The sequence below is a fragment of the Schistocerca serialis genome, chromosome 1 (genome assembly GCF_023864345.2).
Source record: "Schistocerca serialis cubense isolate TAMUIC-IGC-003099 chromosome 1, iqSchSeri2.2, whole genome shotgun sequence".
NCBI classification, from domain to species: Eukaryota; Metazoa; Arthropoda; class Insecta; order Orthoptera; family Acrididae; genus Schistocerca; species Schistocerca serialis.
In genome coordinates, this window is record NC_064638.1 from 200,406,749 (window position 1) to 200,425,638 (window position 18,890).

Sequence of the window (18,890 nt, forward strand, 5' to 3'; positions counted from 1 at the left end):
AAGCTAATGTAGCATGTGCCTGCATCCTGTGGTAGCAATTAAGCCCTTTTATACACCTAGTATACTGCTTTCAAGAAAGATATGTTCTTCATTTTGATATTCATTGTGATGTGCAAGGAAAAAATGGTAGTGTGAGCACAAACTTTAGAAAATAGAATTATTTTCCATACAATATTAACATGATTTGAATGTAACAATGTTATGAGAAGGAAAGTTGCTACTCACCATATAGTGGAGATGCTGAGTCGCAGAAGTTTGTTGTTGTTGTTGTGGTCTTCAGTCCTGAGACTGGTTTGATGCAGCACTCCATGCTACTCTATCCTGTGAAAGCTCCTTCATCTCCCAGTACCTACTGCAACCTACATCCTTCTGAATCTGCTTATTGTATTCATCTCTTGGTCTCCCTCTACGATTTTTACCCTCCACGGCGCCCTTCAATGCTAAATTTGTGATCCCTTGATGCCTCAAAACATGTCCTGCCAACCGATCCCTTCTTCTAGTCAAGTTGTGCCACAAACTTCTCTTCTCCCCAATTCTATTCAATACCTCCTCATAAGTTACGTGATCTACCCACCTTATCTTCAGCATTCTTCTGTAGCACCACATTTCGAAAGCTTCTATTCTCTTCATGTCCAAACTAGTTATCGTCCATGTTTCACTTCCATACATGGCTACACTCCATACAAATACTTTCAGAAATGTCTTCCTGACGCTTAAATCTATACTCGATGTTAACAAATTTCTCTTCTTCAGAAACGATTTCCTTGCCATTGCCAGTCTACATTTTATATCCTCTCTGCTTCGACCATCATCAGTTATTTTGCTCCCTAAATAGTAAAACTCCTTTACTACTTTAAGTGTCTCATTTCCTAATCTAATTCCCTCAGCATCACCTGATTTAATTTGACTACATTCCATTATCCTCGTTTTGCTTTTGTTGATGTTCATCTTATATCCTCCTTTCAAGACACTGTCCATTCCGTTCAATTGCTCTTCCAAGTCCTTTGCTGTCTCTGACAGAATTACAATGTCATCGGCGAACCTCAAAGTTTTTATTTCTTCTCCCTGGATTTTAATACCTACTCCAAATTTTTCTTTTGTTTCCTTTACTGCTTGCTCAATATACAGATTGAATAACATCGTGGAGAGGCTACAACCCTGTCTCACTCCCTTCCCAACCACTGCTTCCCTTTCATGCCCCTCGACTCTTATAACTGCCATCTGGTTTCTGTACAAATTGTAAATAGCCTTTTGCTACCTGTATTTTACCCCTGCCACCTTCAGAATTTGAAAGAGAGTATTCCAGTTAACATTGTCAAAAGCTTTCTCTAAGTCTACAAATGCTAGAAATGTAGGTTTGCCTTTTCTTAATCTTTCTTCTAAGATAAGTCTTAAGGTTAGTGTTGCCTCACATGTTCCAACATTTCTACGGAATCCAAACTGATCTTCCCCGAGGTCCGCTTCTACCAGTTTTTCCATTCGTCTGTAAAGAATTCGCGTTAGTATTTTGCAGCTGTGACTTATTAAACTGATAGTTCGGTAATTTTCACATCTGTCAACACCTGCTTTCTTTGGGATTGGAATTATTATATTCTTCTTGAAGTCTCAGGGTATTTCGCCTGTCTCATACATCTTCCTCACCAGATGGTAGAGTTTTGTCATGAATGGCTCTCCCAAGGCCATCAGTAGTTCTAATGGAATGTTGTCTACTCCCGGGGCCTTGTTTCGACTCAGGTCTTTCAGTGCTCTTTCAAACTCTTCACGCAGTATCTTATCTCCCATTTCGTCTTCATCTACATCCTCTTCCATTTCCATAATATTGTCCTCAAGTACATCGCCCTTGTATAAACCCTCTATATACTCCTTCCACCTTTCTGCCTTCCCTTATTTGCTTAGAACTGGGTTGCCATCTGAGCTCTTGATATTCATACAAGTGGTTCTCTTCTCTCCAAAGGTCTCTTTAATTTTCCTGTAGGCAGTATCTATCTTACCCCTAGTGAGACAAGCGTCTACATCCTTACATTTGTCCTCTAGTCATCCCTGCTTAGCCATTTTGCACTTCCTGTCGATATCATTTTTGAGACGTTTGTATTCCTCTTTGCCTGCCTCATTTACTGCATTTTTATATTTTCTCCTTTCATCAGTTAAATTCAATATTTCTTCTGTTATCCAAGGATTTCTATTAGCCCTCGTCTTTTTACCTACTTGATCCTCTGCTGCCTTCACTACTTCATCCCTCAGACCTGCCCATTCTTCTTCTACTGTATTTCTTTCCCCCATTCCTGTCAATTGTTCCCTTATGCTCTCCCTGAAACCCTCTACAACCTCTGGTTCTTTCAGTTTATCCAGGTCCCATCTCCTTAAATTCCCACCTTTTTGCAGTTTCTTCACTTTTAATCTACAGTTCATAAACAATAGATTGTGGTCAGAGTCCACATCTGACCGTGGAAATGTCTTACAATTTAAAACCTGGTTCCTAAGTCTCTGTCTTACCATTATATAATCTATCTGAAACCTGTCAGTGTCTCCAGGCTTCTTCCATGTATACAACCTTCTTTTATGATTCTTGAACCAAGTGTTAGCTATGATTAAGTTATGCTCTGTGCAAAATTCTACAAGGCGGCTTCCTCTTTCATTTCTTCCCCCCAATCCATATTCACCTACTATGTTTCCTTCTCTCCCTTTTCCTACTACTGAATTTGAGTCACCCATGACTATTAAATTTTCATCTCTCTTCACTATCTGAATAATTTCTTTGATTTCATCATACATTTCTTCAATTTCTTCATCATCTGCAGAGCTAGTTGGCATATAAACTTGTACTACTGTAGTAGGCATGGGCTTTGTGTCTATCTTGGCCACAATAATGCGTTCACTATGCTGTTTGTAGTAGCTAACCCGCACTCCTATTTTTTTATTCATTATTAAACCTACTCCTGCATTACCCCTATTTGATTTTGTATTTATAACCCTGTAATCACCTGACCAAAAGTCTTGTTCCTCCTGCCACCGAACTTCACTAATTCCCACTATATCTAACTTTAACCTATCCATTTCCCTTTTTAAATTTTCTAACCTACCTGCCCTATTAAGGGATCTGACATTCCACACTCCGATCCGTAGAACGCCAGTTTTCTTTCTCCTGATAGCGACGTCCTCTTGAGTAGTCCCCGCCCGGAGATCCGAATGGGGGACTATTTTACCTCCGGAATATTTTACTCAAGAGGACACCATCATCATTTAACCATACAGTAAAGCTGCTTGCCCTCGGGAAAAAATACGGCTGTAGTTTCCCCTTGCTTTCAGCTGTTCGCAGTACCAGAACAGCAAGGCCGTTTTGGTTATTGGTACAAGGCCAGATCAGTCAATCATCCAGACTGTTGCCCCTGCAACTACTGAAAAGGCTGCTGCCCCTCTTCAGGAACCACATGTTTGTCTGGCCTCTCAACAGATACCCCTCCGTTGTGGTTGCACCTACGGTACAGCCATCTGTATCGCTGAGGCACGCAAGCCTCCCCACCAACGGCAAGGTCGATGGTTCATGGGGGGGAGTCGCAGATAGGCACAACAAAAAAACTTTCACAATTAAGGCTTTTGACCATTAAGGCCTTCGTCAACAATAGACACACGTACCAGGTTTCTGGCCATTACTCATATGCCAAGTACAAATGAATGTCCAACTGTCTTGTCTGAAGTAGTTTTTCACAGGGCAGTTTTCACTGGCCAAACGACAACAACTAGTTCTTCGGACTAGCACTGATTATTGTCTTCGACGTAGCTGCCACCCAAGCGTACCACTGGCCGTGAAGTCACTGCACTCGCTACACGCAGTCGATTAATAGCAAGTCACTGACTGCACCCTAACTGAGTCTACTGCTGCCCACTGCAGCTGCATTTAAATAGTCCATCACAAGATGCTGGGTCCCCTGGTGGTGGAAACACTGCTTGTTGCTCAGCCATCACCCGTGATGCTGCCAATCACACACACCTATCAATAGTATGCAATAAAGAAAGAAGTACCTCGCATTGCACAATTTTAACCCCCTGTCTCACCATTTTGATGTAGATTTTTTGGAGTTAGCTTTGTCACCCAATCTGAATAAAACAAGTGTGCCACATAGAATGATCTAAACATTGGCAGGATGTACTGACAAGCATAGGTATTGTCCAGCTAAATTCATGTCCAGCCTTTGTTAGAGCGCGCATAGAATAAGTTAGCCAGTATCAACACAGATAGCACCGTAGGAGAGAGAACACCGGTAGTAGTGTGGGCTCTGGCCTGAACAAGCCCTGTGTGATAGAGAAGCAGCAGTTCGATAGCTGAAGTCTATGCACAAGTGCATGTCTCTCATAACTTACAAGCTACAGGTACCAAGTCTGAAAATTGTAGTATTAACAGCTATGTTAGTACAATCAGTAATTCAACAAATAATATAGATTTTCAAAGTCAGTAGTTTCTGACAAGACTACTGAAAAAATAAATGCAGATAGCCACATTAAAAAGAACAGGATCAACCAAAGCAAAATAAGTCCAACATCGCACTGCCTGAAGGAAATCTCATAAAACAAAATAAAAGGGTAAATAATGTAGCATAACAAGCAATGTCACTCGCTGCTATATTGAAAATGAAAAATAAACCACAGGGGTCACATTAATATAGTGTCAGTCCTGTGACAAAGTGTTCAGTAATATTACCTAAAAATAAAAGTTTCTCTCCTTTTTCTGCATCTTTTGGAAGCAGTGAAGCCTTGGAAAGCACTTGCATATCTGTTTTACCCCTCATTTACTCTTCTTGTTGTGCAATTTGAATAGCTGGCAATTCCTGCAACTTTCTGAAGCACAGTTTTTAATGAGATTATTGCTTCCTCGTTTGCCTCTCCAGCGTAAGTTTAATGACATTGCGTACAATGACACATCCCTGATTATGAAGAGCTTTCCCTGCATGCATGGTGCTTGAAGACTGTGGTTCCATGTTATATAGTAAAGAGACAGCAACAAGAACATTCAAAGTGTGTAGGTCAGCAGGTGACAGGCAACATTCAGGACAAAATGAATTTCTGTGCAAGTTCCACCTTATATTACGCAAGCTGTACCTCACTTGTTTTGATGTAAATAGTTTAGTTTGATATTTCAGAAATATAAATGCACATCTTTCCTAGCATTATCATGTTAATTTAATGTTGTTTCCTTTCATGATGAAAATCTAGTTTCACGTAACTAATCATCATTATACCAAACATCTTTATTTATATACTGTGATGCAATCACTTTTGAGTGAGTCCATTAACTTGTTTCAGTCATCTGTTTTACGTACGCAATCATTTACCCGTACCTGATGTTGACCTGTCAACTTATGAGTTAGAGGTCGAAGGTCTTGATGCTAAAGGTTTGGTGCTATCACTTGATGAGTTGAAGACCAAGTTTCCGAAACATACTGTCACAGCTGCTGTGCAGTGTGCTGGAAATCGACGAAGTGAGATGGCTAAGGTAATAAGTAGTGTTTCAAATGTAATGTTACTACATGTCTTTGATGTGTAGACATTGGTTAATCTCTGTGTTGCTTATTTGTAGGTGAAAGCAATAAGAGGTCTGTCATGGGGACAGGCAGCTATAGGTAATGCAGTATGGTCTGGTGCAAAACTTGCTGATGTTCTGAAAGCTGCTGGATATAAAGACAATCATCCGAAGGCACAGCATGTACAGGTGAATATATTGGTAACTAGCTTAGTTCCTGCTGCTTCACTTGCATAGACTACATGATCTGCACAGTTTTTTTCTTTAATCAAAATTGCAAAAAATTCTACACTTTTCATGCTAATTGAGGTCCCAGTAGCATGCTCTTTTCCAAATGCACATCTGACCAAAAGTCCAAGATTTGTGTTAATCATGCCTCCTACCATCTTGAGGTGATATTTCCACAGGAAATTTCATTCTGTATCACATATTTCTTTATACCCAACTGAGAAGTAAAATAGGAATTTTCATTGATGTAGCTTTAAATTTTTTTTTTAATGTAATGAAATATTTTCTTAGTCAGCCACTATTTCACTCCATTATGGGTTGAATTTCCAAAAGCAGCGCAACACGTAATTTTTTGTTCCTAATAGTGAAGCGAAATACATATTTTCACAGATTTAGCTTCAGATTTTCTTGCATAAGAGAATATTTTAAAAAATCCATCCTTGCATAAAAAATATTTTTTTAAAAATTTTCTTACCTTATCTCGCCCTCTTATGAATGGAATTCTGGACAATACCTTCTTAAATGATGCCAACAGTATAAGGTTCACACCCACACCAAATGTTTAAGTTTCTATCCTTATTAATTGGGGACGGGTGAGGATGAGTCAGTGAGTCAGTATGGTTCTATTTCACCCCCTTACATGTTGAATTTTCAAAAACACTGAAATATGTATTTTTTTATTTCTAATTGAGAAGTCAAATATATTGAAAAAAAAAAGAAACCCTTCCACCCACTACTTCACCCCCATAGAGGTAAGATTCCGAAAAATGCTGGAACATGTATTTCTGACCAAGAAATCAAATACCAATTTTCGTAGGTCTAGCTGCAAAATTGCCTTAGGAGCAACATATTTTCAAAAGCCTTTCATCCCTTATTTCACCTCGTAATGTGTGTGGAATTTCGAAAAATCACTTCTTAAACAATGCCTACAGTATACGATCAACACCCTCACCAAATTTCAAGTTTCCATCCACAGCTGGGCAATGACGAGTCTGGACTCAATCAGTCGGGACATTGCCTTTATATACAGAGATTATAGCACATAACGCTCACAGAAAAAAAAGTTTCCATCCCAAATTCCTGTAACTGCATATTGAGAACGATATACTGATTTAACTTATTCTAAACTACACTGACTTTCAAGCATTACGAAAAGTCATCAAAACAGCAAATACACAGATAAAATATGAAGCAGTTGATTGGAAAGCTGAGTATGGTGTTGGAGTGGAAACTTGGGACATAGTTGCACATATAACTGTGCTTGTGGGGAAAGAGTGGTGTTGGTGGGTCTTCCATTGCAAGTAGTCGTGATGTGGTAGGACAAGTGTGAACTTCCTCACTTTTCTCTTCTGACAGAGTCTTAATTGCATTAGAGGCAAAATGTAACATGCCAGATTACTGACTACTCTACCTGAAACTTTTGTTCTGAGAGACAGTGATGCTGAATTGTGTATGGAATGAGCTCGCTGAAAGCCAACTGAGGTAGCACACCTTAAGAAACAAAGAACCCAGTGCTTAAGGTGATACCGTCACTACTGCACATGAATAGTGCTTCACAATAATACTGTGCAAACTGCAACATTCCATCATTTGTACAGTTGCAGAGTCATTTACTTGACCAGCTGTGTTGGAGGATTGGCAGATTGGAGGAGACCAGTTTCAGGCTTAGATGTCTTGGTGGTTAAGCATTTGTATATTTGTACATGCTTGCTTGGTTCCCATCTACCAACATGCACAGCTCTCATTAAACAACCACAAAACAAGTTACAGTTCACATAAACCTGAATATGCTGGTATTGCATGAGTGAGAAAACTTGATGGTGGAAGAATGATACCAGAAAGTTGACAAATTCTTGTAAAGTCAGTATCAGTAAACCAATAAATAATTAAAGAGTGGTCTACAGTCCAATCTAGTGGCTTGACAAACCCTCTGACAGGCCTCAATTGTGAATTACTGTGTAGTCTTTTAGATGTAGATGTAGCAGTAGCAGGCAGCCAGGCTCCAATAGCACTCAGTGGCCAATATGAATGTGGGAGACTTACCGTTTGGCAAGTCTCCCTAACCTGGGGTTGTGAGTGACTTTTCTGAACTCTATCCTATTTCCTAAACCTCTCCAGTCCTTTTCCTCACCTTTCTTCCTTCCTCTCCCACCGTTCTACCGGAAGGAGGAGCCACTGGCTCCAAAAGCTTGCATATGCAAAACCTTTCTTATTGTGTGTTCTCCTGCTGCCACTTGGTGAGTAGATTTTTTATCTCTCCATTTACATTATATTGTCAAAAACTGATTTTTTTGCCTTTGTTTGATGCACAGTACAATAGCAAGCCCATTATTATGGAAGGGAAAGTGAGTCACAAATGAATAAAGCCCATGCTCCATAATTGAGTGTCTGTTGTCACACTTTATAAAGAGATAGTGGTAACTGCTGTAGTATTATCTTACTGTGATCATCCACATAATGCTAAAAGAGAGGCTTTAGAGAATCACTGTGAACTTTTGCAGAATTCTGCAGTGAATAAAAACAATGCATTCCAGATTTCAAGGAGGAAGGGGAGGGGGCAAGTTCTACCATCCCACCCCCCTCCCACACACACACACACACACACACACACACACACACACACACTCCCTCTTATGGATGCCTAGGCACACACACCAAAAGCATTAGTAGCCATTAACCAGAGTTCAGTGTGAGAGTCATATGTAGCTACAGTATACCCTAGTGATATTCCAGTTCCTCCCATTTTCAGCACAACATGTCCTCATTAATGTTTGAATTGCAACTCTGATGCAAGCTTGCAGTTCTTGTATGTCTCACATTCACAAAAGCTGCCTGTTGGGGCAGTAAATGGGCCCTCTCCTGCCAATCAAGTCACCTGGAGCTGTGCCATCCAGAGCCTTCCTCATGATTCAGGCCCAGTGAGAAGCGGCACCATCCTGAAAAGCATGGTGTCAGTTTGTAGTTATTCAATCTGTGAAAATGCAAATTATTCCAACATATCCGTATTACTGACACCTCTGCAAAGAAAAACATTCGCATCACATGGTCCTGAAGCAGATCACACCACATATTTGTCTCTGGACTGTCGTGTACAATTTCAACGATAAAATGGGAGTTTTCAGAGCCCCAGATCCTCATGTTGGGTCAGTTTGTCAATGCAATACAGAATCTCAATCGCAAATGCTTTGCACTTTGGTCTGTCATCAAGTTGAAGCAACACGCTGAAGCTGCACATTGTAGGCATGAAGCTCCAGTCTCTTGTTTAGCACCCTATGCATTGTGGTTGGTGGTACCTGCAACTGTCAAGACACTTGATAAATTGATTTGGTTGGACTCCAGATAAACGCTTGCTGCATCTGTTCCACATCTGCATTAATCACACTCAGATGTACAAAACTTATACTCTTCATGTCACTTTCAGAATCCTTGAACCTTGTGTGCCATTGTCTTTGAATGGAAGACACAGAGTTGTTATTACTAGGAGTTTAGCAGAGTGAGACCTGGTTCTGCAGTTTTCTGAGGGAACGGGATGAGCTGTCAGTAGAAGATATGTCTTGTTCCTCAAACGAATGCTGTAGCTCACATGAAACTTTGTGAACTTCAAGTGTGAGAACCTCCTCTAGGGCTGGATTGTCCATTTGTAGTGCTTGTGAAAGTTTCCTAATCTGTAGCAAATGGAATGATAACGTCTCGCACAAGAGACTCTGCATACGATTGATTGCAGTTAAAATGGCATTTTCTGGAGAGACCTTGAAGTTCAGTTGCCCATGTAGCATATGACTGATTAATGCGTATATGGTATTGTAAAATTTCTAATATTGTTTACATGACACTTCTGTTCATGATATAAAGACAGTAACTTACAAATTTCTGAACATTCTTATTTCTGGGTCTACTAAGGACCTGCATTTGTGAAGCAAATTCAACAAGTTATGATTAGTAGACAGAAAACATGCACGTTACAATGCCACACCAGAAGTTGTAGGAATGGAGAGGCACCTGTTATAGCTGCCCCATTCCTAAGTGTCTGGCTGGAAAGGTGGAAATGGCTGCAGCTGGTGTACCAACTTTGCTGCTTGAAGCAGGAGTTGCTGCATTAGCTGGGCATGTCAGTCCATCCACTGTTCCAAGCAATACTATTCCTGTTGAAGTTGTTGCTGTTGCAGAATTAATTGTTGCTGCCAAAGTTTAAGAAACTCTGGGGCTATGTTTGCCTTACTGACTGTGGTCTGGGTTCGAGTCCTGTGCCCTTGAACTATGACCAGAATCCTCCTTGCACGTTTTGTATATGCTTGTTCGGTTCTCATGTACCAACATGCACAACTCTTATCAGTAACCAATGGAACAACCACAGAACAAGTTACAGTTCACAAAAATCTGAACAAGCTCTGTTGGCATGAGTGAGCAAGCTAGATGGTGGAAGAAAGATACCAGAAGGCCTGTAAGGCCTCAGAAAGTCATTATCTGCATGGCAATAAATAATCTGATAGCAATCCTCTGTCCAGTCAAGTAGCAAGCAGCAAGAGTTCAATAGCTTGTCACAAGGATGATGTGCACTGTCTTCACTCAATGAACGGTATAACTGTAGAGCCACTTGCCACTGGTTATAGGAGTATTCTGGCCTCTAGATAGTGTAACTACCCAATTTGAAGGAAGTGCTGTCGTACCTGAGTTGGTGGGCTCCTAACCTCTTTCACTCAATTATGTTGGTGTTTTCCATTGCAGAATCAATATTATTATCTACAAGAGTAGACAGATTCATTGTTAACCACACATTTAGCATCCCTAAGGTTTCATTGTGGCCTTGAACAAGTGTATAAGTATTCACCCTACTATGATGGCAGTGAATACCATGTCCTTTTCATATTAAAAACTAAAAGCATAACAACTGAAACAGAAATCTTCAAGAATAGGTAAAACTCTCCATTGAACAGTTACAGTATGTCTGTGCAAGTTTTGTTCTGCTGCATGTTGTATGTTGTTGTCGTATATGAATGGTTCATTTGTTTCAAAATTGTAAAAACCATAGAAAATTTAAATGAGTGGATGTGAAATGAGGATGATAAGCAGTGAAAAGAAGAGGAGGCAAAAAGCTTTGGAAATGTGGTGTTATGGAAGAATACTGAAGATTAGATGTGTCGACTCGATAACTAGTGAGGAGGTATTGTATTGAAATATGGAGGAAAGAGCTTTATGGCACGACTTGACAGAGAGAGGTATCAAGAAGTGTCAAGTTAGTTATCTAGGGAAGTGTGGAGGCTAAAAGTTGTAGAGGGAAACTAAAGCTTTGAAATATTTTGCAATAGCTATGCGGAAATAGAGGAACTTGCACAGGATACACTGTCACGGAGGGCTGCGTCAGATCAGTCTTCAGACTGAAAATTGCTACAACTACCATCACTGATGGTATTTCAGCATGTTGATTTGAGAGGATCACGAATAGAATGAATGCAAAGAGCAGAAAGCTGGAGTTCAAGGAGAAAAAGGGATCAGCTCTGGCTAGGCAGGTACATATCAAGGGGGAGAGAAGGAATGTGAAAGGAGGAATGGTAATGTGATGTCAGGATGGGAGAAGGGGGACAGAAAAGGAAGCTATAGGAAATAGTGAGAGCAGAGGGGTAGGAAGATGTGGATTATGGTTGTGTGGTTTTGAGGAGCTGGTGCTGGAGGGAGAGATCACATTGGTGTGTGTTTATAGGTACAAATTTCAGCAAGTGGGTGGTAGAGTTTCTGGCTAGTGTGGTGTTGGGCATTCGTGAGGGTAAATGTCTGGTTAGTCATCATACCCACTTAACACGCTGTGTAGTAATTGCAGTGCAGCCAGTGTTTGGTGTGGCTGCTTTCATATATAATCCTATTTGAATGGGCAGGGAATGCTTGTGACAGCACTGCTGACGGATGGACATATGGGGCATGTTTGGTATTTGTGTCAGTCACAAAGTAAGACACATGAGGAGCAGAATCATGTGCAGGGGTGGCATTGGGATAGACCAAGATATTTTGCAACTTGGATGACCAACAGAGAACTGCTTACAAGGGTAGGCCACGGTGTTTGGAATGCGGATTTACTGTAAACTTTGTACACTAGTAGTACTCCATGAGGACAACAAAATGTGTAAGCAGTAGCGCGTACCTCTCAAATGTTATTGAGAAAATCGCATAATAATTTTGGTCGTCAAATATATACCTGTGCATGGCCATTTTTACCATGAAGCGGCAGCAGCCAAGTGGTTAGTGTTCAAGCCCCGTAAATGCTGGGTCGATGGATTGAGTCCCGTTCGTCAGTTTTTCTTTTTTTTTAATTTCTAACACAGTCATTTTCTTTACTATTTATATTACAATTGATATAATGCGAAAAATACGTGTAATCGGATGAACTTTTATTAAATTTACAATGTTATTTGGCAGTCTACAAATTTTTATTATCACAAATAATATAATATTCATAACTAGTGAACGACCAAACACATAAAGTGATACTCAAAATGAATGCTTGTCCGCGTCTTCAAAATTGTTTATATTTAATTGAAAGAGAATGAGAAATTGCTTCTCATGAAGATGCTACTAAAATACAGTCGATACTGCATGGCCAATTATCAGTGCCGATATTTAAGGAAATGCTGCATTATGCATTGTTTGCTTCCAAACTATCGTCTGAAAGAGACATTTTTGAAAATTTTTACGAGGTTTGTTTTTCCACGGAAAACCTCAAAAAACCTTGCATTTGCAGAAACGTAGCATTTATTCAATGCAGCTGGTGCCGTTTAACCTTGTGTCTCCCATGTTTTTACAAAAAAATACCATCGTGCAACTTGTACTCGTAATGTCGAAAGTGATGATTAATTGTACATCTTTCTAAATCCGTCTGTGCCGGTCAAAACTTGAAGGTAACAAGTCGTTTTGGGCTCCTTCCAGGTATAAGGGATTCCTCAAATCATGGCCAAGCATACATTTTCAGTATCACTATATGTGTTTGGCCATTTACGAGTCGATAGTTATGAATATTATATTATTTGTGATAATAAAAATTTGTAGTCTGCCAAATAACATTGTAAATTTAATAAAAGTCCCTTCGATTACACATATTTTCCCATTATATCAATTGTAATATAAATAGTAAAGAAAATGACTGTGTTAGAAATAAAAAAAACTGATGAATGGAACTCGATCCATCGATCCAGTGACTACGGGTCTTGAACGCTAACCTCTCAGCTGCCGCTGCTTCATGGTAAAAATGGCCATGCACAGGTATATATTTGATGACCGAAATTATCTTGCGATTTTCTCAATGACGCTTGAGAAGTACGTGCTACTGCTTACACATTTTGTTGTCCTCATGGAGTACTACTAGTGTACGAAGTTTACAGTAAATCTACGTTCCAAACATCGTGGCCTCCCCTTGTTAGTGGATGAGGAAGGATTTTGTACAGGATATCCCCTATCTCAGGTATATGTGGATGGTCAAAGCTTTGTTGAAGGATGTGGTTGAATTTTTCCAGGCTTGTGCAGTGATAAGCCTGTTCTTAGTGGTGACAGCTTTATTGATGTAATGAGATGAATAGTGCAGGGTATTGCTGGTTTAATTGGATGAATAATGCAGATGATTTTTTTCTTGTCTAGCTAGAAAAAATATTGTGTATTTGAAAAACTGTGACTGGATAGAGGTTTTTTGATAGGGATGCAGCAGCAACTGTGAAGGTATTAAGCAGCCATTGTTCTCAGGCTCTATACATGAAAGGAATGGGGAAAAAGTATAGTATAACATGCAATGGAAGTATCCTTTGCCGTGCTTTTCCACTCTGCAGCTGTGTATGTACTGTTTTAAAGATTCCTGGCTAATTAAAACTGTGTGCCAGACCTGGACTCAAACCCAGAAATGCTCTTACTTATTGAGCTATCTGGGTGCAACTGTGGAGCTTCTGTGAAGTGTGGAATGTAGGAGAGAAGTACTAGCAGAAGCGAAGCTGTGAGTGTAGTTTGAGAGTTGTGCTTCAGTGCGTGGTTGGTAAGAGCATTGCACACAAAATGCCAGGTTTTGAGTTCTTGTCCTGGTCTGGCACACAGTTTTACTCTGAAAGGAATTTCCATATCCACAATGTGATAAATTGGACACATAAATTTCTATAAGGATTTTTCCCTCATGAAATTTACAAGCCCTCACCCATTACTATACCTGCTTGGGATTATGCACATGGGTAGGCTTTCCATAATGAAGAGAAGGAAATGTTCCTACAAAAGCTTCAGTTTTAATTAATGTTTCATAATCAGTAATATTTCAGTTTTAGTTTTATGCTACTTATCTTTGCTGTGATTTGAAAATTACTATTTCTCCATGTTTATTGTATATAATGAAAATGATTTGAATCTATATTATGACTTCTATCTATTTTTTCCTGTCTTCCTCTTCTCCTTTTTCTTTCTGTTCTTCCTGTATGTAGGAATTCAACAGAATTTCATTGCTGAGAAATATTTCAGTTTGAAGGTCTTGATACAGATGTTTCGAATATGCCCTATGGAGCATCAGTACCTTTTGAAAAAGCCATTGATCCAAGAAATGATGTTCTCCTAGCTTATGAAATGAATGGAGAACCTTTATCAAGAGATCATGGATTTCCTGTCAGAGTTATTGTTCCTGGGGTGATTGGAGCACGGCAAGTGAAGTGGCTGGGTAACTATTTATATTTTGTTATACCATTATTTCATTTAAATTTTTTTTTCCATTCATGCAGCAAATCTTAAGTCATTACCTGAAACAGTCTTATGCCTTCTATGTAATTAATTTATTTGTTCATTCATTCATTCATTCATTCATTCTTGCATATATCTATAGTTTTGCTGAACCCTATGTTGTTATACTTATTTGCATTAATGCAGATCACTGGATATCAAAATCAGGCTGGCTTGACTATAGCAGAACTGCCAATGAAATCAAACATTGTAAGAACCATGATTAGATACAAATAAATAAACACATGCCAATACAAATACTCGCCAAAATAAATACTCTCCAAGTAGAAGATACATGGACTAGCAGACATGCACACAGAAAAGGATGATAACTCGTTAAGCATTTGAATGAAGTTCATATATCCTGTGTGTGAGTGTGTAAGAACTTCATCTAAAAGTGTAGCAAGTTATCATCCATTTATATGTGCATGTCTTGAGCTCCATATCTTTTTTGTTCGATGAGTGACAGATCAGCACCCGTATCTTCTATTTATTCCTACCAAAATTTATGTGTGTTATGTGTGCTGGATGAAGCCTGAAGCAGAATGTTCTGAAATATCTAGTGAGACATAGAATGTATATAAAAAAAATGGATTAGTCGAACAATAGACACTCCAGGTCAGAATATCATCAGTATAAGGAATAGATAGATCGATAATTACCATAAAGATGACACATTAAGTCAAAGACAGGTACAACGAAATGATGTTTACACAATAGCTCTCAGCCAAAGCTGTCAACAGAAAAGAGAACACACACACACACACACACACACACACACACACACACACACACACACACACACATATTCATTCACACAAGCAAGCACACCTCATACACCCATGACTATCATCTCCAGCAGTTTGGACCAGAATGCAACTGTCACATAGAATGTAACTCGCAATCTGGAGGGCAGAAAAGGTGAAGGGATAGCAGAGTAGCAGAGTAGCAGAACGTGCAGGGACTAAACTGCCAACAGGGCCATCGTCGGGAGGCTGGTGGGCAGGGAGCTGGGGATGGTTGGGGTTGGGGGAGGGAAATGGGGAATGAAAAAGAGGAAGAGTGGGGAAGGGGAAAGGTGGGTGGGTGCATTGCCAGAAGGCGGCACACAAGGAGGGTGACCAATGAGAATAGGGAGGAGGTCATAGGACAAAGGAGGTGGAAACTGTTGGGTGGATGGTGTGGGGACAGTAGTTTCCATCGGTTGAGGTAGGGATAATTTCGGAAATGGAGAATGTGTTGTAAAGATAATTCCTGTCTGCGCAGTTCAGAAAATCTGGTGGTGGAGGGGAGGATCCAGATGACTCGAGCCAGGAAGGGCAACAAAATGAGGATAGAATATCGTTGATGTTCCGCTGTGCTGTAAGGATACCATGGATGACAACCAAACAGCACCTGCCTTGAAGAGAAATGGCATGCCAGACCACCATTCCTGGTTGTTGGGTTGTATGACAGGCAACAGTGAGGTTGATATCCCACTACTGTCTAGGGTGTCTCCAGACATGTTTTCGCTGACCATCGGGCCTCAGCTTGAAGCGGGACCCATCACTTAAGACAATTCTACTCCAGTCAATGAGATTACAAGTTGAAGACGTGTCTGAATATGCTCCAGACAGCAATGGGATGCCAACCTGTCTGTCACCTGCCATACAGCCCAACAGTCAGGAATGATGGTCTGGAGTGCCATTTCTTTTCCTAGTGGTATTCCTTTGGTTGTTATCTGCAGCACCCTTACAGCAAAGCGGTACATTGACAATATTCTATGCCCAATTTTGTTGCCATTCATGGCAAGCCATCCTGAGCTTAAATTTCAGTAAGATAATGCCCACCCACACAAGGCGAGATTTTCTATGTTTTGTCTTCATGCTTACCAAACTCTACCTTGGCCTGCAAGGCTGTTGAATCTCTCCCCACTTGAGAATGTTTGAGGCATTATGGGCAGGGCCCTCCAACTATATTGGGATTTTGACTATTTAACTTGTTAGTTGGACAGAATTTGGCACAGTATCCCTCAGGAGGAGATCTAACAATTCTATCAATCAATGGCAAGCCGAATAACAGTCTGCATAAGGGCAAGAGGAGGACCAACATACTGTTGACATGCTCAGATTGTGAAGCCCTTTCTCTTGAATAAAACAACATTGATTTTTTTCCAGAATTGTAATAATTTTTTGTCGGTACATGTACATTATAGCTACCAATCCATCCCATGTGGATAATTCCTTTGTGGTACATCTTCTTCTTCTTCTTCTTCTTCCAATGGATTAAGAGGAAACAATACATTTTATTCATAATCGCATATGCTAACAATGTTCCACATGTTTCAATGACAGTAATATTCTAAGAGTTCTAATATGATAGAAGACTGCCTGAAGTAATACAGCTTTCAAACTAAGCTTAGAGAAGTTTATGAAAGCCTTCAGTCAGTTGGATCATGATTCAGATTCAGATATTTGATCAAGCCATAATGTTGCAGGAAACAGCTAGATTGTTTACCTTGACTGAAAAAAAAGTAGGTATCTGATCCCTATGACAACATCTTCCTCACATTGGAGAAGATTCCACTGCTTCTCATTCAACAAATCAGGGTCTCAAATGAGGTCACTGCTTTATTGAATCTGTGAGGTTTGTGTCCTTTTTCATCAAAATCAGGCTCAAGGGATGTGGAAAGCTCGATGGGAACTACTTCTTCCTCATTGTCTTCATCATGTACTTGAAGCTCATAAGTTTGGGGTGGAGTAGGAACTAGTAACCTATCTACTGCTCTTCTTCATCGCAACCTTGTCTTTGTACATGGAGTCAAACAAAAATAGGAGTTATCTGTGTGGTTTCTAAGTTTCTGCCAAATCATAGACACAGTGAAAGCCATTTAAAAAAAAAATTTCTTAGCCATTTTCATTGTACAGCGGAACAAGAGTTGTAACTTGTATGCAGAGCCCTTGACTTACCATGGTCACCACATCAGACTGTGTTATTGTGACGAAAATGTTATTTAACAAAAAATGTAACAAACATGTTCACTGAAATTACACATTTTCACTGTGTTTTGATTCAAAAAATTGTAAACTTCAGGAACACTTGAAAACCAGAGATATTGCACTAATTACAACACAAACAATATGAAACTCACAGTCACAGCTACAGTAATATCGTTTATAATCTACAAACACCTGGAGAATGTTGTGTTTCGTGATTTAACAGGTGTGGCAACCCCAAAAATGTAATTACCACCAAACCAAAAACGTAGATTGGGAAAAAATGACATGTCATTGCACCATCAAAGCACAAGCTATTCAGTCAATTTTTATGGAAATTTTTTAATTCAGCAGATGGAAGCACATAAGAACAATTTATTTTTGAAGCCAAAACATTTTCGTTGTTGGGCAGTATTATGAGTCAATGAATCTAATTAGCTTAGAAGAGTTTTGATGCTTGTCAGCACAGATAACACTAATTAGTATCCTACTTAGAAAATTAATGGACATTATTTAATTTATATGTAACAGACACAGAGGAATTGTGGGCAGAGCATGTACTTGTTGTGCATTGTGCTCCATGTAAATATGTGCTGAGTAAGTTGGTTAAGGACAAGAAAGACTTGCATTGATTTTATAATAGCACAAATGCTGAGGAAAGTGAGATTCTTGTGCTCTCAATCCGGAAATGGGTACACAATTGCTGAAACACAAAAGTTAGGAAGTTCTACTGTCATATGTTAATGAAATATCTTTCTGAGAATCCTAGAAAATTCTGGTTGTATTTAAAACCACTAAATGAGTTGGAAGCTTCTATTCACTCACCATTGACTAGTCTGATACAGAAATAGAAGACAACAAAAGAAAAATTAGTCTCACATCTTGCATTTAAAGAATCATTGATGAGGGAACATTGTACAGAGCTACCATTCTTAGGCTGCCACACAACCTGTCAGGTGAATGGATAGAAATAAGGATAGCTAATGTTGAATAACACCTGAGCTAGTTGAAAATGAATAAGACCCCAGGCGCTGATGGAATTTCATTCTGGTTTTACAGAGAATACTTTGTGGCATTGGCCCCTTTTTTTGATTGCATTTATTGTGGACCATTTGTGAAAAGTCCTGAGTTATTGGGAAGATGCACATACTACTCCATAAGTAAGAAGAGGGGAAAACATCTGTGAGCACAATTATGTACCAATATTGTTAACTGCTGCAGGATCTTTGGACATATCTAAGCTTGAATATAATTAGTTTTCTAAAGAGATACAAGCTTCTATTAATAAATCAGCATGGATTTATAAAACATTACTTGTGTGGAACTTGCATTTTATCGTGGATGGATGCAGACAAACAGGAAGATTCTATATTAAAAAATTCAGTGTCCAAAACATCGGGAAATCATTCACAATGTTTATCATTTACAAAGATCAGTGCATACTG

At 39.5% G+C, this 18,890-nt stretch overlaps 1 protein-coding gene across 1 annotated transcript in view; it reads left to right on the forward strand.

The window, feature by feature from the left end:
- LOC126465336 (sulfite oxidase-like) overlaps positions 1-18,890 on the forward strand; it is a 140,915-nt gene that overhangs the window by 97,063 nt on the left and 24,962 nt on the right. Inside the window, exons 5-7 of the mRNA XM_050096298.1 lie at positions 5,299-5,488; positions 5,573-5,704; positions 14,219-14,411. Of these exons, the coding sequence (XP_049952255.1) occupies positions 5,299-5,488; positions 5,573-5,704; positions 14,219-14,411 (515 nt within the window). The remainder of the gene's footprint in view (positions 1-5,298; positions 5,489-5,572; positions 5,705-14,218; positions 14,412-18,890) is intronic.